The sequence below is a fragment of the Zonotrichia albicollis genome, chromosome 1 (genome assembly GCF_047830755.1).
Source record: "Zonotrichia albicollis isolate bZonAlb1 chromosome 1, bZonAlb1.hap1, whole genome shotgun sequence".
In the NCBI taxonomy this organism is placed as follows: Eukaryota; Metazoa; Chordata; class Aves; order Passeriformes; family Passerellidae; genus Zonotrichia; species Zonotrichia albicollis.
Window position 1 is genome coordinate 134,406,158 of NC_133819.1, and position 24,458 is coordinate 134,430,615.

Consider the following 24,458-nt stretch of genomic DNA (forward strand, 5'->3'; position numbering starts at 1 on the left):
GGATCTATCTGAACACACATTATTTATGTTGCCTCCAGTATTTTTTCCTCAAATTGTTTTTTTTTTTTTTTAATAAATCTAACTGATACACTATTAACTTAACAGCAAGAGCAAAACCTGATGAAAATAAAAAAGTAGATCCATTATCTGGGTATTCTAGTAAAAGAAACTTCAGAAATGTTAAAAGGAGAACATTTTCTTGTTTCTGGCAGATGAGAAATCAATTTTTTCAAGTTATAGCTTATAGCAAATGCCAAGGTATTACTACCAAGCTGTAACAGCTGTTAGGCTGCCAGATGATGTATTTGGTTGTCTTCCAGAATTTGCTATTATAATCACGAAACAGTGCTTTCTTTTTGCTCCTGATTGCTGATCTCGATCAAGCATTACCGTGTGATGCAGTATGTTTTCACAACATAATCTCCTCAGTTAGTGCTGTGTGTCAGGTTTTAATGAGAAAAAGTAGATTGCCTTTTTTGTTTAAAGGATAAATTATTAACCTTTTGAGTTCCTTTTCCTTCCTTTCTTATTAAATTTTCCTTTTTCTTTTCATTTTTCTTTCAATGGCGTGGCCTTTTAAAAGTGATGTTCTACTTGGAGGCTTAGTGTACAGACTAATTCTTTTAAAATGAACATGTTTTTTGCATGTCTTTCACAAGTGAGAAGAGTATGAGATTTAGTCCTTCAAAACCTGTTTCATTTCCTTATTTTCTTAAGTAATTCTTTCCTAAAAATGAGGGTGAATGGGAAAGCATATGTGTAATAATATAAATAATGAAGAATTGAGGATTAACAAATAAAGGACTTTTGCCATTAAGGTGCACATGTGCTCTCCTGGTCCTGAGTGGATGTGTTTCTGGGGTTCTGCTAGTTGCACTGTGTGATGTCTGAGGTTCACAATTCTGCTTCTGCCTTAAAAAAAAAAAAAAAATTATATATTTTCTTCTGGCTGTAATATTTTTTGTGCTTCTGGACCTTAAAAAAAATCTGGATCATTCCCAAATACATCACAGTAATTTGTTTTGTTTCCAAATTGCTGAGAAAAACTGACAGAACTGAAGCAAAAAGGAAAGTAAGTTGGGCACCTTTCCCTTTGGGGATCTGCTTGTAGGGGAAGGAAGGCAGGGCTTTTAAATGCATCCTTCTCACTGAGCCTGCTTAATGCCAACAACTTCAGGCTTAGTAAATGTTACAATACTTCTACCAGAACGTGTGCAATTTCTGTAGAGTAAACTCTGCACTTCTGCTTACAGAGCCCAGAGTGCTCAGCATGGAAGCGAAGTGTATTTAATGTCTTGGGGTAAAAGTGTGTACTTCTTCCCACCTCACAGTGACAGCTCTTCACCCTGCTCAATCCCTCCAGCAGCAGAACTTCACCATGGGCAGTAGATGCTCCTGGAGCATCTGTAGGGAAATCTCCTTTACCCCTGGAGAGGCTGCTTAGTTTTGAAGCCCCATAACCCCTCTCTGGAGCACGACTTGTTTTGCTCAGTCCGGCGCTAAGATCCTCCAGGTCCCAAGTGCCATCTTTTTACATCCATCCTCCACACCTATCTGAAATCCTCCTCTCTTGTTTTCTGGATAATTTTTGAAATAATTGACAACTTATGTCTGCTGTGACAGCAGCTGGCAGGACAGACAAGAACACAATTTGTTCTTCAGATCCCTTGACCAGTTGTCTCAATGCCTTGAGGTCCCGCTTGATCATCCTTAGTCTTGCTGGGACTTTGTATGCGTCCACCTGGCAAGCCAGTAGGCAATGGTCAGTGAGCCATGCCAAGCTGGGAAGTTTGTTGGTGATTTTCCAGAGGCTCACACACGTCCCTATGAGCTGGGTCCAGTTGGCATATTGGGCCCTCCATTCCTCTCAAAAGGGAGTCTCCAATGACTATTACCCTTATTTTTTTCTTAATTGAGGAGGTTTTGATGTGCAGGGTAGGTCGCCCTGCCCTAGGCAACCCCTCTAACCTGGATGGATCTTCATCCACATTCTCGTCTCCCTGGTCCTCAGATTCCAGGGTCTCATATCTGTTGTTTAAGGGCACCTGGAGAGGTGAGGTAGGTCAGCAGGGAATTCACCTGCCACCCCAAGCAGAAAACCATTTCTACTCCCCACTGTCTCTTAAGAGCTCCTCCTTTTCCCTGGGATGAGTAATGCTAATAAGTAACATGATTCACCTTCCAAAGGCTGAGATTTTAGTCTTTTTTTATTATGTAGGCCCTAATTCTGTCATGTAGCAATTGATTAACTTAAATCTGTGTTGAGAAAAAAAAAGGTGATATAGCTACAATGCATTGTAATAAGTAGGCACTTTAAATAGAAATGTCCAATGTTCTTGTAAATCTTTGAGAAGAAACCAGACACATATGTGTATTTGGCATGTACTTTGTCTATATGTGTATTTATTCAGTACATGATGCAGTATGCAGCATTTCAAAATAAATTAACCTTTTATTATAAAAAAAGCTAAGTTCAAGCTAATAAAAATATTGCAGAGGAAGGATAAATGTAAAAGTATAAACTTTCTGGGAAAGGGGAATATGTTTGTAGTTCTGTGAAATACATACACACAATAAGCTAACACAATAAGCACCATACAGTCACTTAAAACAATAGGCTGTTTTATGTCATTGATAACTCTAGGGTTGTTTTGCATTAGTGTCCTGAAGAAATTACATGCCTGCTGTAAACTAAGACTTAATGTAGTATTTAGGGCAGAAAAAAAGAGGACTAGAAAATAGTGAAGGGATTTTAGTCCTTAATTTCAATGAGGATAATGAAATTCAACTGTTGTGTACTTCACCACGAGAGCTGACAACATTAGCTTAAAAAAAGGCCCTATAAATGACATAAAACTTTTCAGAACCAATCCCCAGGAGATTCTTCACATTTCATCGCTGGCATACTAATTAGCTTGTCTTGTCAAACTTTGATTGCCTTGTCATTTTAATGCAAGGTTTAAAGTAACAAAGTTTCTTTCAGTCACTGGCATTTAGTACTTTTTAATTTCCCCAATGAGGGATTTTTATCTGTGTTGATAATGTCAGAGAAGCAGCTGAGTACTAATAACGATCCAAAGTTAGTTCAAGCAGGGTGACCATGCTAGTACTTGGTGTGTCATATTTGCTCTTTAAACGTGTTTAAAGATTAAATATTGTAGCAGAGCTAGTGTACTGGCTCTGTTTGTATGTGTGACTCTAATGTAGACAGTGCCAAAATATATTGTGTCTCTTGGAAAAGCAGGACCCAGTCTCAAGGAACAGCTCCAAGAGAAAGCAATGTGCTGTATGTCTCCTGGTGTTTGGATAAGACAAAATCCTTTGTAGCAGTACCAAAAAGGGAGCCTCTGAGCTTTCTCTGGGTGATTTTGTCGGCCCCCTGCATGGGGCTTGTCCTGCTGGAAGCCCAGCTGTTCATCCTTACCGAGTGGAGCAGGAAGGCCTTTCCACCACTGGTGCTAGATCTGCTCTCATTGGGTGAGGAAAACATGCCAGCAGGAGGGTGACAGGCAGAAAATGGTTTGAGAAGTGTGGAAGCTTGGCCCCCAGATAGCTGGAGTTTAGTATGCAGAGACCAAAAGTTATGGGAGTTCTTGGGGAGAGATTTTTTTCACAGGCTGCAAGAACAAATTAGTAGTCCATGGAACAAGTGATGAAGTTTTCTCTCTTCTTGAAAGGTAGGCACAAATCTTAACAGTAGTATTTGCAATGTACCTGCAAAGACATTATTGACTGCAAAATATCACTCCACAGAGAATTATTAGCAACACAGTACATCGATTCAGCTAAGGAAAAAATGTTTCCTAAACAAAGTGAGAGCTTACTGTCTGTCATTCTTTTGCATATCTGCTTCATCTGTTGTGTAGTTAGATACCTCACTATGGAGAGTTTCTTTCATCTGGAACAAGTTAGATAGGAATAGATAACAACACATTCGTGGTGTATTTTAGCAAAAGATATTCTCCAATTTCATGCTATTCATAATCTGCTAAATTAGTGAACTACATTTTTCAAGATACAGTTTCATAGCTTTGTAGAAATTAAGGCCACAAGAGACTATTAGATCATTTGATGTGCACTTCTGTATGTTACAGATCATAAAATTTCATCCAAATACTTTCTGCAAAGTCCAAGCACTTTGTATTGGCCAAAATACTGGGTCTTCAAACCAACTTATGTGTCTCACAAAATGCAGAGCAGATTAATGTGCCAGCAGTGGATAAAGTGTGATATTCCTAGCTATCCCTTTAGTCAGGCTTTGATCCCTGACCTTGAAATCGGAGGGAGGGGAGACAAAAAGTAAAAAGAGAAGAACAAAATCAGATGCTTACCTCACCTGAACACATAAGTATTGTAATCATGGTGGTTTGAGATGTGAAGAGGTTGTACCCACCAAAATCTTAGGAGGATTTCCTATACCAGCTTGGAGCAGTAGACCATCTTTCTCAAACCTTCTTATGTCTCTACTTAGGACCAGTCTGTAGCACTTCAAAGAATAATCAACAACAGCAAAACCTCAAATCCTGGAAACAAAATCAATACAATTGGAGGAAAATGTCAACATCAGAAAACTTTTGATGCTATATAAAAAAGTCTGAGCAGTTAAACATAGGGTGCTATTACTTTTAATAACCTGATACTAGTGTGTTTCAGAATGTAGCACTGTCCATTGGAGTAATCTGAGTTTTCCTAGGGCCCTGAAGGAGAGGTGCAGCTATGAGAGCTGAGTTTGCTGACTCCTGGCAGCCAAGTCCTTCTTTTCACACAAGCCAAAGTTGAAGTATTCTTTCCAATTGCTAAATAAAAACATATTTTTTTTTGAGGGAGATCAGCTGATTAAGGACTCACAGATATGGAAGTCCATATTTTCCTGAAGAATGTTCAATCATTCGTGCTCCTAGAAAATGGCATGTTAGTTCAAGACTGAACTTAGCTAACTGCAGCTGGGCCTTGAAAGTTTCCTGTAAACAGGATAAAAGGACCCCACACATTGAAATGCTTTACTTAAATACAGGTGTATATAATTACATGCTGTAACCAAACTACTTCTCATTCTTCTCTATGGTAAAACAAATACTGGTCATCTCCCTGCTGGAAATCCCTCCACCTTTGTGCATCCAGAAATCACACTGAGGGAGTAGTTACCCATGAAATCCGAAGACCTTCTTAGAGTCACAGTTTTTCAAGGCAGAGTACTCCACTTTAAAGTACTGTATGCATCTTTGATACCTGTACACACTATTTTGCATCTAGCTGTTTTAAAATGAATCCTGTTGTTTTGTAGGCATAGAGCCAGGTGTTTTTGATGACTTTCTAATAGTACCTTGTTCTCATTATTTGAGACAACAATGATCTTTCTTCCATCTGAAGTTTTCACAGTAAAAAATTTGAACCTAAAAGTGTGTAATAAAGTTCATAAATTACTTTTGTTGCCTTCTGTTAGCTGTAGAATGTCTTGCATTAAGGAAGTAAACATTCATTTATAAATACAATTTTATTGAAACTCTAAAACATGGTTGCAGTGAATATCCACCTAAAGTCTTCAGTTAAAAACTATATGAGGTAAAAAGATTGTGAGTTCCTATACGTTTATTTGCACAAGTGTCCTTGGTCAGCATGATCTTCTTTTCATCTCTTCAGAAAGAACTAGAGAGAATTTAGCAATTCAAAGAGAACAATTTGTGCTACTCTTTCACTTAATTTTAAGCAGGTTTCAGGTAAAAATGGTGTGATTCTATTTGAAGGACAATTAAAAAACATGTAAAACCCCCCTGACATTTCCTGGAAGTATGATATTTCTCTATATGAGTAGGATATGATGCTGCCATACATAGTGTCCATATTTTTGTTATCATAGCCAACATTTTTTCCTCACCCCCTCTCCTGATTAATCTTGTTTAGATCCCAGCTCTGCCACTTGCTCCATTAGGTGAATTTGAGGACATAATCCAAGCATTTTGGCTTGAGAGACATAAAACTAACAAAAAATGATAGGAGAATTAAATCTACATCATGCTGTAATGGTATGCATTTCCTTTATGAAAAGTGTCTGGAAAACTTAACCAAACTGAAATCAATAGGGTTCTACATATGCTATTCTACATGTAAGAGAATAAAATAGAAAATTCTGTTCCTGTTCCTTTTTAAAGGCTTCTATGACTGTACTTTGGGATTTGAGAGTAGTAATGTTGTTTCCTAGTGTTCTGTATCATTATATAAAAGAAAAAAAAAGAGGAGAAAATGCCCTCTGATCATTTTAAATTTGTTTCTATAGAACTTTTTCTCTATTCTTTAATTATTCATGGTAAAATCCTTTGAGTAAATGGATTTTGCAGAGGATGATGGGGATGATCCATAAAGTGCAAGAGAAAGAGAGCTGTATATGCCAAGCAGGGAGTATTTTAACATTTCATTTCTATGCATGACTTAAAATACAAATAGCAAAGCCTGAAAAGTATAAAGCAAATTAAAATGACAATATATATCTGTTGTTGCAAATACAGTACAGTGGTGCAGCATCTCATTTGCTATTTACCTTGCAAAATTTATGTTTATAAAAGTCCATAACCTGGATGCAATTCTTAAGAGACTGCATATCCCTAGCTGTGTGCCAGATGTCCTTTTTAAGGTCATTTATTTTATATTTTTGTTACTCTGCCTTTTTCAGTAATTCAAAACTAAGGTTCTTGCATAACTCTCGAACCTGGAGTTTTAGTAAGACTTCATTCCCAGGGATAATAAATACTGATGCACCCACACAGTTCCTAATGGCTGTGCAGGGAAAATAGTATTGTTATCACAGTGTTACTCACTGTGAAACTTAGGCAGAGGAATTAAAGAACAGCTTCTGTCAAGCAGTTACTGGGCAGCCTGAGAGTAAAACTCAAGATTTTCCCAATTCCACTTCCTTTGAAAAAAATTTTTAATGCAAAGGTTCCTGAAAATTTGCTGCTGCTACTCACAGCATTTCATAAGGGATACTGGGGAGGAGGGAGGGGAAAGGTAAACCTATTGTAAAGCAGAAAGCGTGGGAAGTGTGGCATCCAAACACAGAAAAAACTTTTTTAAAATTGGAATGAATTTGCTCTCTGTGTCAAGTGTGAACGGTGCCTGCATTGTGCGGTTTTGTTGTCCACTCTCCTGAGCAGATGGAGCCTGCAGTTGTATGTCACTTGTTTATTACATCCTCTTAAGATTAGTAGCTGTGTGGCCAGATGGGTCTGGGAGCACAGCTGTGGATACAAGGAAATAAATGAAACCTGTCTGATGCTGCCATGCCCTTTTGTGAGATACTGACGTGTTGCAACTGCAACAAAGCAAAAACCCCTTTCCTTTAATGTATGAGTGAATTAGATGTACTTTTTAAAAATCAAATCATGAAATCAGGAGGATGAAGTTCAGAGGATGGTACAATTCTAAGAGGGAAATGTAGTTGAAATATGTAGCCAACAGCCTCAGCAAATTTGCAGGAGCAATTTTAATGTGGTAAAACAAATTTAAAATACATCTCAATCATCCATATAAAATAGAAAGCAAAGGTTTCTATAGAATAAAGAATATGCTCCTATAGAACATATGCCAACTAGGCAGTAGTATTTCAAAATTTATTAGATGGCATATGTTGAATTATTGATCCAACATTCTGATAAACTATATAATGCATTCATGTAAATGCAAATTAAATGCTGCTCTATAGAAGAATGCCAGATTATGGGCTAGACTTTAAAAAATGAAATGCACAGTTTTAACTCCTTCATGTCAGTGAACACAATGCTGGTCACAAAGCCACCACCGACCTAGAGATGCTGGGTAGGATTAGTGCACACAAGAGGTACCATCTGCACTCCCTTCTAGTCTAAGAGAAGAAATGGTAATTTCTGGGAAGAATTCACCTGGCCTCTCTTAGAGGACACAAGATGGACAGATTTTTTTCCTTGGACAGTAAAGGGTGTCTTGTTGTCTTGGTTCAGTGTAGGCATCTCCTTTCAGTCTCACTGACAGAATAGGTTTTATGTGACGTCTTCTGTACCAATTCACATCAATTGTTATAAAATCACTGAACTTTTTTTCTTCTCTCATTTTAAATGTCCATTGGGATCATTCTGATGTAATTGTTTTGTGGCTTAATGTGAAGCTCAGAATTTGAGGGGAAGTTCTGCTTCTTTCCTTAGAGAGAGAGTGGGATTTGGAGGTACAAACTAACCTTTGGAGCATCTTGAGTGCACAATTTTGGAAGTTCATCATGATGATCAGGAGTCAAGCAGTAGAAGTTGTTAGCTATAGAGTCATACTTCCTGTGAGCTGAAGGGACATAAGGATTTTTCTCAAATTTATCTTTCATCTTTCATTGTCTAGCAAAATGAGGGTCAACTATAGAAAGTGTGCTGTGCCTTACAAAAAATAAAAAATTAAAAATTAGTAATACGGTGTCTTTGAATGAAATAAAAAGGAAAGAAATACAGGAAATAGAAGAAATATTAAGAGGATGATTGTACTATAATTGCATTTTTACAGAGTCCAGCCTTAAGATGATAGGCAGTCACATAATGAGTATAATATGTAGTATAAAAACATTTTTCTGTTTCTGAAAGCTGCTATAAATCATGTATACTTTGGAAGTCTCTTTTATGTTAATTAAGGAAGATGCAGCAAGTTGCAATATTTTATGGGAAGAGAGGCAAGTGCAAATGGTTGTGCTTTTTGCCTTATTGCAGAGCTGAAGAAAGAAAAGTTTCATCCAATTCTGAGGGAGTATGTAGTTCCATGTTGTACTGCATGCCAGGACGTTGGGAGGTAGAGGTAGCAATTTTCATTGACTTCCACCATACTGTGTTTGCTTCATTAAAAAATTACAAATTTTTTGGCAAAGAGCAGTAACATATTGCTAGAAAACATCAAAATTCACAGTGTAAATTCATAACTTAAATTTGTGTTCAAAACTGTGGTTTGTGAATTCTGTCTTAAAAAAGAAGGAATTGAATAATAAAAAGATATAAAGCTCCTATTTCTAGGTAAGACTAAAGATTTTTAAGCTAAATATCCTCTTTCTGATGGTATATCAGACTCACCAAATGGTGAGTGAATGGATTCCACAATTCTACAACACTTGGAATGGTAACCACAACAAAGAAATCAATAAAGTATCAATGCCTTATGGAATTATATTATGTCTGATGTTATTTTGATGTGCATTGTAGAAGAGAAATAACATTTAATCCTGATTAATCTGAAAATATGTTATTATTTCTAACAGGTTTTTGTTTTCTTTTATTTCTACAGGAAGTTGCCCTTGTCCTTGCAGCTATACTGGTATTTTTGTTGGCTTTCTATGCTTTTTTTTACCTTAATGTTTCCAATGAAGTGGACCTTGATCTGGATCCAGATGAAAACTAGCAGATGCAATGAATCTATCATCAAGATTTCTTCAGCTTCAACAAGACTACATAGGAACACACAGTCCCTTCACTGTAAGACAGTAAATGATGCCATTTCTTCAGTCCAAATTCATAAGAAAGTTTTGCACTACGTCAGTCACATTCCAGGTCTCCAACATAAGAACACTTATGCCTGGCAAAGTGTGTTTGTCTAACATCAAAGCCAGGAGCAACAGTACAATACATGAAGTTTATTGTTTACATTATGTTTTTCTCAGGCAGAAAACTTTGATGTCAAAAGACAGGTGCTACTATTATCATGGGTATTGATGCTGACTTCACAGGAGTGTCTGCCTTGACCGAATTTAGGAATCAGAGCTTCCTAATAACCAAATTAGTTTTCTGTTCCTTTCTGAAAAGAAAGCAGAAATACCAAATAAAAAGTCTTTTCTTCATTTGTGTTTATAATATATCAAAACACCCTCATCCTTTCTCTCCCTTTTAATCTTTCTTGTGCATGTGTGCGCATGCATGAAGATGGAAGAAATTGTAGGAAAAGAATATCTTCTTACAAGCAGTCTGTCACCTTCTATATGGACTTAATTTTCTGTCATTCCAGATTCTGTGTGCCCATATATCTGCAGTAATCTTTTTCATTCTTTTGCCAACTGTTCAGCACACATGTGTTCTGTTAGAAATGGCACCTGGATGACAGAAGCTCTAACATTCACATATGCTTCTGAAACACAGTTCTTTGCCTCCTGTGCTGTCAGAACTAGTATAAATAGAAAGTTTAGTTGATGTTGGTTTTAATTAGTGTATTGGTCTACTATTAATATAAAGTCAAAATTGTGTTTTAATTATGCTCTTCCTGATGGTTTTGGTATCAGCTTGCTCTACCTATTAGGGGCATGTTGTATAAAAACATTCCTTTCCAGCTATACAATCATTTTAATCATCTAACTAATGTGAGAACTGTAAGTAATAAGAAAACATTTTTTCTCCTGGCATACTAATAACTCGTAAATCTTGGCTCCATTACATCCTTCAGTTCTTGCAAAGTACCTTTCAAATTAGGCACTGTAGATAGCATTTTTTTCCTTTTCATAGCCAAAAGCCACTTGAAGAATTTGGTGTGTCAGAGCAGCTGCAGGGAGCTTTAAAATTCTGGCTTTATCCTGTTCTCCTTTGAGTTTGGCATATAACTGAGCTTGTGGATGTAAAGACTCAGTTTTGATCCTCTTAAAAGTGTGGTCAGTCTTTCTCTGACTGAGATTCAGTTCCGATTCCATTTGATATCAAGAATGTGTAAAGCCACTGGTGCTGAATGTCACAAGGAAATTTAGACAGGCTGACTTTCAGAAAGGTTTTCATAATTCTGACGCTTGGTTTTGCTTTGACATAAATTTCAGAGCTGAATGTTAGATTTAATTGCAACTGAGGTATTTACTGTCTTGTTCCTGAGATGCCTGGCTAAGATTTCTTATAGTGATTTTGAAGACAAAGGGATACAAATAACAGCAAATATTATAATGGAAAATATATTTATTTTAAATTGACACAGTCCCATTATCACCACTTAAGAAACTTGGATCTATACAGTTAATTTTTAAACCATATAGTAACTATGACCATATACATTATGAGTCCCCAAGGATCCACTTCATATGTGTTATAGTGTTCATTCACTTTATGCCATGCAAAACGACTCTAGAAATTCAGAGTACAACAGTCTTCCGAAGAATATATGAAAGAGAAAATTATATATACAAATATATCTCATTTTCTACGTATGACTCTTACAGACACAAAATCCTAACATTTCTGTATGTATATGACTTACAGTCCGCTACTAATCACATACTTGACCAAACACCTTGCAACATGTTGAATTTATGGTGAAGTGTTATCTGACACATGGCCCAACTTCCAGTGGAGGGAAAAGCATATCGCAAGCTGTCTCCTTGCATGTGACATGCCTTTCACTCCACCAGCACCCAATCACATGTCACAGAAGCTGCAGACCTCTCCTGTTACTCCTCTCCTGTTACTTTACACTAGCAGTTTTCATGTTCTATAACATGCTGGAAGGATTGCTTCCTTAATGTCAGCACATAGCTCTCTGGGTCATGTATGGTCTGAGAAAGATACGTAGTTACTTCCTTCATGCATGTCATCCTCTCACTGATCTGCTCTCTCTTGCTCACTCTCTCTGTCATAACCTGCTCTCTCAATTGGTTGTGTTTAAAAGCAAGCAATTACTTACTTACTGCCAAATTTGTGACCATGAAGTTCCTAGAACAGGAATATTCCATTTCCTAAAACTGTGAATCAGACCAAATCTGAAGTGCTTGTATATGTGATTCTGTCAGCTTCACTGATGTGTGGCTTATGCGTCCTTATTGCCCACAGTTTGCTGTTTGTCTGTTTGCTTTGTTTGGATTAGGTCTTTTCATTTGCATGAAAGATCATAGAATCATGAAATCATTGAATGGTTTGGGTTAGAAGGGATGCAAAAAGATCATCTATTTTCAATACCTCTGCCATGGACAGACACACCTTCCATTAGAGCACATTGCTCAAAGCCCCGTCCTGGTGTCAAACACCTCCAGGAATGGGGCATCCACAGCTGCCCTGAGCAACCTGTTCCAGTGCCTCGCCACCCTCAGAATAAATAATTTTTTCTCATTATCTAATCTAAACTTACTTCCTTTTAGTATGAATCAACTCTCTCTTGTGCTGTCACTACATGCTTTTGTAAAAAGTCCATCTTTTTTGTAGGTAGAGTTTCTGTTCAGTGTATGTAGAAATATGTGGTAAATATTGCAGCAAATACACATCTCTTAACTGTACAATAATTCCTAATGGGACATTTGGCTTATTTTGCCCTTAATTATATCTGAGATTGAAATATGCCTTTTGGATTTTGGACCATCTATCGTTGTATGAGTTGCTTGGTGTCTATTTTATTAATAAATGATTTTTTTCTATTTGGTTCTCGTATTAATGTTGACCACATTGAACTATGTATACATTTGAAAGGACATTAAAGCAATCTAAACAGCACAATGTTCAAAAGTAAGCACTGATGTCAGTTTTAGAATATCTGGATTACTTTAGGCAGGTTCTAGCCGCTAAACTCATATAAAACTAAATGTGGCCTATGAATGCATAAAAGACAATGAAGAGAACTTCCTTTGACATCCTCCCCAATACTAATAGATCAGATTTCTTTCTGGAGTTGATCCATGCAGCTCTATCACTTCAGTTGTACAAGACTTTTTTATTATAAAATTAGTATTTTTATATGCTTGTTTCAAAGAAGGATTTCTGATCAAATCATTTACAGAGCACACCTGGCTTAATGAGTTTTTACAAAAATATTCACCTGAAGGAAAAGGTAGACATCAGTATTAATGGAGTACATCCTGTTGTAAATTGAATTTCTTTCTAGCAGAGGTTGTGGAGGAGATGCCTATACTGAGTCCTTGTGCTGTGGGTGGGAGCAGATATCCTGTCTGGAATAATCTCTGCCTAGGAAGGCATAACAGTCTTCCAGAAGTGATTTTGTTCTGTAAATCTTCCTATGTGGTTTTCCTTTTCTCTTTGATTCTTCAAAAGCAGAACCAGCATGTAGACCATCTCAGGACAGAAGCCTCAGTCTAGTATTTCTACTAGTGCTTCTAGTGAACATTGCCAAGGAAAGGCTCTAGCTCTATTAGCTAGAGTCCATAAACATATTTTACTGGAAGCTTAGGAGGCATGTTAAGCATTTCCCTAATAGACCCTAGAGAAACATTTAAACTTTTCTCGAAGAATGCTGTAGTTAATGTTCTCTGTTGCATATCATATAGACATCATGTGATTCAGAATCAGCTCCTTTCATGCATCAGACCAGCTGTAGCAGGACATGTAGACTGGGAGATTGTGCTGCAACACATAACTGCAAGTAGCTACAACAAGAGCAAACTCATCTGTTTACTTAGGTATCCTCTAGAGCAGCTGACCTAAAAGTTTTGTTTGAAAACACAGGTTTTAAACAATTCTACTAAAGGAAAGCCCTACAAAACGGTTCATGCCTCTTCCATGAAGCTTGGTACCATGGAAAAGGCTCATCTGCTGACTTAGGGCCAAGTTTTGTATGCTGCCATTTTCAGAAGGAAGATGCTGCTAGAAGTTCCCAGCAGAGTGATGATTGATAAGGGATTGTCATCCCTATAGGGCACAACTGAGCCACTTGTGAAGGTCAAATGCATTCAGGACAATCCTCTGTAGAGAACTGTACTTGAAAAGCAGAGTAGGCGAGTTAGAGTGCCAACAAAAGAGATACTACAGATCTTGATTGCATTTCAAGTTCTACTTCCAGTAGCATAGTAATTAGTGGTGCTTATGACTAAGAAAATAACAGTATGGCACATCAATAAGACAGCAGAAATGCGATGTTGGAACTGCATCCTAAAAGATTTTACAGTGGATTATGCCTGCACTTTGGGAAGTGAAGCCATGAGATGAATAAATTGGCAAAGATTATCTGTGATCTTATGCTTACAATATTTTTTCCTGAAAGAGCCAGTGGAGATATTTTGCAGTACTTTTTTCCATCATCCTCTTAGTTTGCGGTAATGCATTTTTGTAGATGAATTTCTTTATACACATTTCCAAAAGTGATTTTTTTTTTTTTGCAATTCATCAATTCATTTAATTGACAGAATCCTCTACTCATCCTTTTATCTTCCCTTAATCACAATCAAATTAGTGGGGAGACAGCCAAAATGTTAGGTACCAGTGTCTCTCAAGCAGATGTCACACCACTATTTTTTAGCTCGTTTAAATGAATAAACATGTTAAACTGTGAAGTATTACATTTTAGATTTTTTCATTAAAAAAATGGGACAATCTGTTTACTGTCCTTAATTGAGACAACAATCCTTGTGGTTGCCAGTTTTGGCAGTTGTAATGATGAACTATAAATATTGGGACAGACTGACTGATGATTGTGGAGGATAGTTCAAGTACAATACTCATTCTGCATGAATACTTTTTTCAGTGCTACATTTTTTCTAGCTTCTGTGATTGTTGTACTGGTTTTGCATGTTAAAAACAAATAAATACCTGACTAGTCAATCAATGGGCTTGATTCTGTTGTCTTATTCTCCATAGCTACATACAGCATAGAAAAGCTGTCCACCCTGGACCACAGTTCATGCCTTGCCCAAACTCGTCCTAAAAAGTGTATGTCCACATCAGTTACAAACATGAGCTACAAAGGGCTTTGCTGGACCATGGAAAAACTGAGCAGCATAAAGATCTTTAGTACTCTTTTTGACATTTCACAAAGATACTGTAGAAATATAAAATAGTGCAGCCACGGGAGGTGAGTATGGAGCTTGGTGACAAAAAGATGTCATAGTTCTATTGCACGTCCTCCAGAAACAAGACTAGACGAAAATCAAAGCAAAATGGCCAGTTCTTCCAGGAGCCAACCACCTCACAACTCAAGTTGCTCAAGAAGAGCTAAGTCAGAGCTACCACAACTTCCTGTTTTTCATAGGATGATAAAAGGTCTACAAGGAGATAAAGGTGTCTGGAGCAAAGCAGCTTCTTCTTGGACCAATGGGTCATTTATTTAAGTAAGAAAGAAACAGGGTTTGGGGATTTACACAAAGCATAGGTCAGAGTAGTTGCTGCTGCCTTCATGTGTATAAAAGTCGTGTTATGCTAAGACAGTAGCTTTGTGTGTCTGTTACAGAGTTAAATGTGAATGTTCTGATACTGGCAATGTCCACATTTTTCTAGAGACACCTTCTCCTGTGACTATTAGCAGAGAGGGAGGATGTGGAGGGAAATGGCAGGGGAGGCCTTTTGCTGATTCTGCACTCCTAAAGCATCTCTCCTGCTCAGTGGGTAGCTGCTGGTGTTTAGAATAGGACTGCAGTCCTGGGTTGCTTTGGACAGGCTACAAAAAGAATAGAACAGAGCTTAATCTACAGGGTGAATCTCCTACAATTACTGATGCCTGATTTGTTACCACAAGTAAATTCACTTTTATTTATTAGGTTCTCAGGAAGGTGCCAGATAAATTGTCATTGGTTGTTCTTTTGAAACTGTTCTGCATAGTTGTTTTGCTTACTGTCTGTGGGACTCGTTTCCAGTCAAAGAATGCCACACTGTTGCCTACTGCCCTTTGGAAGTATGAGCCCTTATCCTTTTGCAAGGAGGGGCTAGGGAGTGACCTGCCATCTCCCCTGCTCTCCCCTGGCTGGAGCTGAAGAGACCTCAAGTCACTATTGCTGTGTAATGTAGTAAAACTTTTTCTGTTTTGGTGAGGACAGCAAATTGTGAATTGAGGGCAGCTTTATTTAGTCTTTCCTGCCTGAGGAACTTTTAGAGCCACAAGCATGATGAAACTCAGGTTTTTCCCTGCTTCCCTTTTGATGACTTCCTTCAAGATGAGCTAAGGTGCTATGCTTGTCTACTTAAGGCAGGGCTATTTTAACAACATTATCATGGGTTTTTGCTGCCCTAAAGAGCTCATGACAGCAGGTGACCATGTTCATGTTTATGTGTACATTAATCATAGCCTTTCTTGAACTGCTCTTCTCAGACAGTACTTTGCCTTTGTTCCACTCAATCTCTGCTTCTCCAGTAATAACAGGATGCACTAAACAGAAAAGAGAGTAGAGTGCTTTTTAAGATCATTACCAAAGCCACAAATTAATTTAAAGTTAGTCAATATATGTGGAGGCATTCTCCCAGTACACTGTATAGATGTTTATTTTGAAGAGCAGCCTGTTCTTGTGAATTATATTTGACAGTCCTTGCACTTATGCATGTAGGTTTTTGAGTTCACATTAAAATAAGTTGCAAACATGACTCTGTTATTCATGAGAATACATCTGAATTTTTTATTTTCTCATTAACTGCTTCTCATAAATCAGCTGTCTTTAATTATTAGAAGAGTGGCCTTTATTTTTCAGTGATACAGTTTGGTCAAATATAGCTTCTTATCTGAAATGTTACAGAGTGGTAATTACATCCCTTTGGTTGAGGGCTACCTCAAAATAAGAATTATTTGTAATATGTATGACTTTTTCTGGAGACTGTGACGATGAAATTTGGTAAATTCTCCACAGAAATATCAGATGTATGACTCCAATAAAAGTAATGGTTTTGAAATTTTTCCCTCAGTGGGTTTTACCTTCTGTCCTAGGAAATTTTCAAGTTGATATCAGGATGGAGTGGGAAATGCCTGAAGGCCAAATGAAAGGACTAAAATAAATGCTCAAGAGACTGTTGCCATGCATTATTCAACCTCTCATGTACACACGGCTGTGACTGGGCTTATGTCAGTGTTACGGGGTGATGGAGAGGGAGCCCATCTGAGACAGCCCCCACTTGGCTTGTGAATGTAGCATCCTCAAAGCCACAGTGGCAAGCATTTCTTCTACACTATATTAGGCTCCTGTACACAGAAGAGATATCTTTTACTAAATTAATTCCTATCTACAGAAAAAGATAGATTCTGTTTTATACCTCTTTACAGATAGAAAAAAAAAATGTTCCCCACGAGGAAGGACATTTAGAAATAAGAATCATTCCTGCAGCACAGGAGTTGTGCATAAGCATCAAACATGTTCAATTTAAAACAGAATACAAATATAGAAAGGAAGATTTCATTGATCCACCATTCCTTACAGTACAGATCTCTAGAATAATTTCCACAAAGCTATTATTCCCCCTATTCCACCACTGGTTTAAGGATTGTCATTGCCAACTCAGAATGAAAAATGATCTTGTATTTCCCAAAACTTAAACAAGAAAATTAATCTATCTTTGTTAAACATTGAGTTATTCAATTGCTTTGAAAGGGTCTACCAGGGAGTATTTACAATAATGTATAACTCAAAGTGATGTAGAATAACAGGGAAAAAATATAACTGGATTTCAACCAAACAGCTACAGAGCTGGTGTGGGGACCTTCCCCACTTCCTTGTTGCTTCCTTGCAAAGCCTTGAGGAACAGATTGGTCACATCCACTCATTGACATTTATCTTAGTTTCTGAGGTTTCCTATCATTTGTGAAAAATTAAAACTCCTTGGTCATTGGTCTGGAGAAGACTAGATTTGATCTGTGCACCTAGATCAAGCTTTCTAGCTTGCTCAGATCAAGGTTCTTCATCAGGTTCCTTCCAGAGAGCCTAAGCAGTTTGAAAAGGGTCTGAGTAGTCTTCCATCAGGTGAGCAATGAGGTAACACAGGATGAACACACTGAAAAACTGACACAGCCTCCCTTAGAGAGAGAAATATTTGCTGGCAGTGGGGTACATGATGTGTCAAGTTCTGTATCAAGGGAGGAGTGAGCCTGGGCAGACAGATCTCGAGATGTCAGCAGGGACTAGATGCAGATGTTCTGCCAGATGCTGCTGCTTATGGACTCCCTCCTCCAATGGCAGAAACCCAAGAAAACTTAGGAGAGGACCCCAATGCAGTCTTTTGATGAGTAAGATCATAAGAAGTGTATCTCATGCTGAGAAGGAGGAAAGTTGATCAGTTCATTAAAAATTCAGGATTAGAGGAACTGCAGGTGCTACGATAAACCATTCTTAGCCTAACAGCAAAGATTCTTTTGTAAAGCTTCACAGAAGTCTATGCACATTACAGATAACTAAACAATTTGATTCTTGAAGTCAGGAAATTGATGCAGCTGGATATGAGAGAAAAAAAACCACACACCACAAAAAAACCCAAAAACCCAAAAAACCAACAACAACAACAAAAACCACCAAACAACCAAACCCCAAAAATATTTCAATAAGAAGTATGCTAATTTTCTTCCAGAGGAACTACAGGGGCCCTAGCTCTGATGGAGTCTGAGGAAAGAGTCATGTATGCTCCTGATGTCTCCTTTCATCATGTAGTAGTCATAGGGTAACACATCTTTCCACCCAGCCAACAGGAATACTTTAATTGAGTAAAACAGGATTACAAAACACCAGGCTACCTCACTGCCCTGGTTTAGAGACCTGCAGAAATAAAGCTCTCAGTTAAATAAATTATACCTTATATAGATACCCCACTATTACATCCCTCACAGCCAAATATCAAATCAGATCCACCAGCAACATATTCATGCTCTGTCAAGTTCCTCTGTGTCTCAGAAATCTTGAGGAATACAGAGACTGTGAGAGATTTTGTAATATGTTGGTCCTCTCACAAGGTGTTTCTTGACCTCAGCATGGGCTGAGAGATGAAGTTGGCAGGCTAATGAGGAGGAAAAAGAGGATAGTCTGTAAAAACCTCTACTTTATGCTAGTCTTAATTATTTGAAGGCAGATATCACAGCTGTCCTTGGAGGCAGAACTGGAATAAAGTATTTCAGGAAAGACACTGTTGTTCCTCTATGAAAAGTCCAGTGGAAAAAGCTTTGGGCCATCTATGTCCCAGTGGAGGAATAATCAGTGATGTGGCTGAATAGATGGTATTGAAATGAAAGCAACAAGCAAGCAGAGCACGCTCTTCTTCCAGAGCCTCAAATCCACAGCAGTGCCATGGCCTGGAGGAGCAGCACTTCCTCTCCATCTGAATCCCAAGCTTTTGGCCAGTTCACTCTGCTTGGGAGCTTGGGAAAAACAAACCTTGTGTGACCTCCAGCAGCAATTATGCAGGAGGTCTCTGCAAGAATGAAAATTTGCTCACAGGGAAGAAAATAGCCTGGAAAACTGTGTAATATTCCCACCCACTGACACTCCCTACTTGTGAACTGTATCACTGCTTTTCAACCCTCTGAAAAACAAAGTTGATTTGACTAATACTGCTATGTTCATAATGACTTGTTTTTTGTGTATACAGCAGCTGCATTAAAGTGGGAAAAAAGCCCACGCAGACAGTGGCTTGATTCACTGTGGCTGGCACAAAGATGGGTGCAGTGTCTCTGGCAGGGCAGCTTGTTTTGGGGAAGGCAGAAGTGTGTTCATGGTTATGCCATCATGACACACTTCTCCCAATGGTATTGCCTGCTCTGGGAGTTCAGAGTCCCTGCAGGGCCAGTGCAGCAGATGTGTTCCCTGCTGCTGCATCAGCCTTCCAGGCACTTTCAGTATTGGCAGGGCTGGTCTCTGCAGTGGACCTGAGCAAGCAATACCCTGGAGACAAAACCAAGTCAGGAATGCTCATGGCAGGGTGAGCAGAAGCCACAGGGGACACAGAACCTAGATTTGCTGAACTGTCAAGAAGCTGGTGTCTAAATCCAATCCAATCTGGTCAGAAATGAAGAGAATTTAGAGGTTGGTTTGGTTAAAGGCTGATTCTTAGCTGATCCTGAGTGTGCAGTGAACAACTGGGCACACCAGAAGTCTCTGTAGAGCAGAAGGCAGTCTGGAGTTGCAGATGTGTGAATATGCCACCAAAGGGCCACCATCCCCCAGGATGTCTGCTCCCAGTCCACAGTGAACCACAGGTGAACCACGGGCGACTTTTGCAACAACCTGTCTGACCCACTTCATGCCATGGCAATATTAAATTTACTTGTGGGTGTGCTTGGTGGTCTCTGAAGGGCTGCTCCCAGGCCAGCCTATGTTTGTTGCCTGTATGAGGGATGAATACTCATGTTATGCATGTCCTGAGTAGGACTCTGAGCACATAGAAGCATAGGGTGATTTGGGCTGTAAGGAACTGTAAAGATCATCTAGATCACATCCCCCTGACCTAAGCAGGGTCACCTTCCACTAGACCAGGTTGCTCAGAGCCCCATCCAACCTGGCCTAGAACACCTCCAGAGATGGGACATCCACAACTTCTCTGGGAAACCTGTTCCAATGTCTCAGAGTGCCACCCTCACAGTAAAGATTTTTTTTTCTAATATCAAAATCTATCAATTTCCAATTTAATGTCATTACATCTTATCCTATCTCTAATGGTATAAAAGTTGTAAATTTTCTCTGGCATAATTATAATCTTGTTGTTTATGACTTGTGATTTGTTTTTTTCCAGTATTTTTCACACCACTGTATCCAATCACCACTGAGATTTTAGCAGAGCTGTAGTCATATTCTTTCTCCCACACGTATGTGTGTTTTCTTGGGCTGCATTAAATAAGATGCTTTGCACTTACTATATTTTGCAACAAGCCAGTATAATGGAGTTGAAACTTCTGAATAGTGCTGAATTGCAAAATACAGAGAAATGAGTAAACCTAGTCCATTATTTGCAAAAAAATGAATTTAATAATATACATTATTCTGTCACTGATTAAAATACTTATTTCTAATTATTAAAACATTAATAATTTAAATACTTTAAATATCTTTAATTAAATCCACTGTGCTGAATAATACCAAATTCATTAAGATGAAAGTGATAGGTTGGGATGAAAGGAGTCATCTTAAAAAGCAGTTCACTTCATTCAGTGCATGATGCCAACAGGCTTCCTCCTGAAACCTCCTCAGGATATGTTTGACAGACAGGGAAGTTACAGTGCTGGTATGTCACAGCCAGGTTTTTTCCTTCCTCCAGTATAGTGTAGGGATCACTGCACAGCTTAAGATTTTGCCATTAGGTTGAAGTAAAACTCAAAAACATAATAATTACTAAACACCTTGTAGGACTTTTCTCTGAAGCAAAGGGATTTTAGCTGTTGTTTTCCTACAAACCTGAACTCAAATACTTTCCCTTTTATTGTTACATAATAGTACTTATTCCTTCTCCTGATCTGTCATAGAGGATTGACCTTACCCATATTTGAGCAGATGTTGAGATTCACTCCAGAGGTGGCTGCATTTTAGTAACTGAGTAAAGTGGTCCCACTGCATCATTTTGCAAAGTTTGTGGAATTATTTAATGGTAACATTTTATTTCAATATAAATTATTTCACTATTATCATCATGATCATCATCATTATTATTACTGTCATTGTCATCAACTACTAGCGTGAATACTAAGAATTTTTCTATCCACATTAGGAGTAGAAAAGAATACAGCACACAGGAATACAAAGGCAATTGTCTGCCTATTCCTTAGTGTGATCGATAGTAAACACAGTTTACTATCAGCTTTGTGGTTTTTTTACTTAACTCAGGTAGTAGTAAATGTAATGAAAACAATTCAGAGGTATTTGTCTGAGTTCAGCAAACAAGTTGTTTTAAACAGATTTAACATGAATTTTACATTATGTCTTAATTTTCCTGGCAGACTTTATTATTCCTTTGTAAGACACTGGCTTTGTGAAGCCCATGCACTTTCCTGTCTGTTTGAAGCCCTCAAATAAACGTTTTACAGGTGCATCTCACCTGCTGTTCATTGTGATGAAATTCATACCATTAAGAGAATGGCTGTAACATGTTCTATGTGGAAGTGCATTACCTCATTATCTAAACATAGTGCATAAAATTTATTCCTAATAAAATCTGTTAGTCATTATAAACATAGTCTGTTTTGCAACCGGGGGTGAAAAGTTTGTCCTCTGTACTTTTGTAGCATGCTGGCCACTGGCAAAAAAATATTTGGAGCTTCCCAAATACAAATTCCAGGACTTAAGAGGATTCAGAACCAGGGCAGGTTTTAGCCATCACAACACTCTACCACTGATGTATGCAATTTCTCACTCCCTGATCCTTGATTGGGTGTCCAGGGCCCATGAACAGCACATGGAAATGCTGGAGGGTGGAGCATACTTGATGGCAGGAGACACATATGTGGAAGTCAGGACTCTGTCTGAAATCCCATGCCCTTCTCCACTTTGGAATTTTCAACAGGCTTTTAATTTCAATGCCATTAAGAGGACTTGTCCATTTCCCCACCATCTCTCTTGATGGCGGTAGGTGCCAGGTTGGTCAAAAGTGGAGCACCTGTTGGATCTCTTAATTGTGGTCCTGATGAAAATTACCAATCTTTTTCTATGAGAAGGGATGAAAATCTCACAATGACTTCTAGGGAGATGAAATCTTCTCTCACTAGAGTATATCCCAAGAGGAGTATGTTCCTCTGGGGGTCCTGGTCAGTGAAAAGTTGAATATGAGTTGACAGTGGCCCAGCATCCAGGAGGGCCAACCCTGTCCTGGGGTGCATCAGGCACAGCATCGTCAGCCAGGCAAGGGAGGGATTGTCCTACTGCACTGGGGTGGCCTCACCTTGAATCCTGGGGACAGTTTGGGGTACCACAAGAGAACAAAGATAATAAACTATTAGAGAGGGAGGAGGTGCTGCCAAGGAGGGCAGCAAGGATGGTGAAGGGTCTTGAGGAGAAGCTGCATGAGGAGCTGAGGTCACTTGGTCTGTTCAGCCTGGAGAAGAGGAGGCTGAGGGAAGACCTCATTGCAGTCTGCATCTCCCTCGTGAGAGGAAGAGGAGGGGCAGGCACTGATCTCTCTCTCATGACCAGTGACAGAACCTGAGAGAACGGCCTGAATTTGTGTCATGGGAAGATTGGGTTGGACATCAGGAAAAAATTCTTCACCCAGAAAGTGGTTGGGCACTGGAACAGGTTCCCTGGGAAAGTGGTCACAGCACCAAGCCTGACAGAGTTCAAGAATTGTTTGGACAATGCTATCGAGCAGAAAGTGTGACTCTTGGAGATGGTCCTGTGCAGGATCTGGAGTTGGACTTGATGGTCCTTGAGGGTCACATTCAACTCAGGACCCTCTGTGGATCTATGAGCTCTGACTGGGCATAGTAAGGCATTGAGCTGCATCTCTGATATCCCATTCAAATACTACAGTCGCTTAGACCAGGGGAGGACTCCAGCAGCCATATTTCAAAAGAAATCAATAGCTGCCATTGTGTTTTATGAAAAATCCAATTTCAGAGCTTCTTGGTAGAAATTCTTGGAGTGCTCAAACCAGCCCTGAAGGAAGATAAACAGAAGAATATATTTTTGTGTCTGAACTAAGGTGGTCTGCCTGAAGTGGTTGCTGGGCAATTTGATCTTTTTAACACCAAAAAGCTGTTGAGTATGACCCAAATTCAAGATGCCTGGGAAGCTTCTGTACTGGCAGCTGAGCTTAGAGATTGGAAACCTCCCGAAGCAGACAGCAGAATCTCTCTTTTGGATGTAAGCACATAAATTCCAACTCTGCCAGGCTGTAAGCACCTAAGTCCTCTGAGTATAAAGCCGTGGCAGATACATCCACACTCTTCCATCTGAACTCCAAGATTTCATTCTTGTTGCACAACTCAGGAAACTTCTACACCTTAATTTATACTGAATGTATATTGAAGAGTGTGCTGGTTTTGGCTGGGGTAGAGTTAATTTTCTTCACAGTGGCTGGTATGGGGCTATGTTTTGGATTTGTGCTGAACACAGGGCTGATCATATAGAGATGTTTTAGTTATTGCTGAGCAGGGCTCACCCAGAACCAAAGCCTTTTCTGCTTCTTGTACTGCCACAATGGTGAGGAAGTTGGGAGTGCATGGGAGGCTGGGAGGAGACACAGCCAGGACAGGTGACCCCAAATGACCAAAGGGTTGTTCCAGACCATGTGGCATCATGCTCAGTACACAAAGTAGTCAGAAGAAGGAGGAAGGGGGGATGTTGAGATTGATGGCATTTGTCTTCCCAAGTGACTATTATGTGTGATGGGCCCCAGCTCTCCTGGAGATGGCTGAACACCTGCATGCCCATGGGAAGAAGTGAATTAATTCCTTGCTTTACTTTACTTGCGTTCATGGCTTTTGCTTTCCCTGTTACACTGTCTTTATCTCAACCCATGGGTTTTCTACCTTTTGTCCTTGGATTCTCTCCCTGATCCTGCTGGTGGGGGAGTGAGCTAGCAGCTGTGTGGGACTTGGCTGCTGGCTGGATTTAGACCACAACAAATAGCATTTTCATCCTGAGTTTTCCTTTCACCATTTCTTGCTAAACTAGCATACAGCAGACATGAAAACACATGAGAGGTTTCTATAACAACACTGTGAAATAATAAATTCCACAAAGCAACCCTGGAATCTACAAATGATGTAAATGTTCTTTTTCATCTAATTGCTATCCACATTTGTGTCCAGCTTCAGAATAATACAGCTGCAAAAGTAATTAATTAATATAGGAATGAGTTTAATAACAGCACAAGGGTTCTGTGTGCACCGGTTGGGTA

The 24,458-nt window shown here is 38.9% G+C and overlaps 1 protein-coding gene across 5 annotated transcripts in view; it reads left to right on the plus strand.

Annotated features, from left to right (window-relative positions):
• TRIQK (triple QxxK/R motif containing) overlaps window positions 1–12,364 on the plus strand; it is a 58,408-nt gene extending 46,044 nt beyond the window's left edge. For all 5 annotated transcript variants that reach the window (XM_074555183.1, XM_005479515.4, XM_074555171.1 and 2 more), the window contains one exon: window positions 9,280–12,364. In XM_074555183.1, the coding sequence (XP_074411284.1) occupies window positions 9,280–9,393 (114 nt within the window). In that variant the 3' untranslated portion in view covers window positions 9,394–12,364. The remainder of the gene's footprint in view (window positions 1–9,279) is intronic.
• The last annotated feature ends 12,094 nt before the right edge of the window (window positions 12,365–24,458 follow it).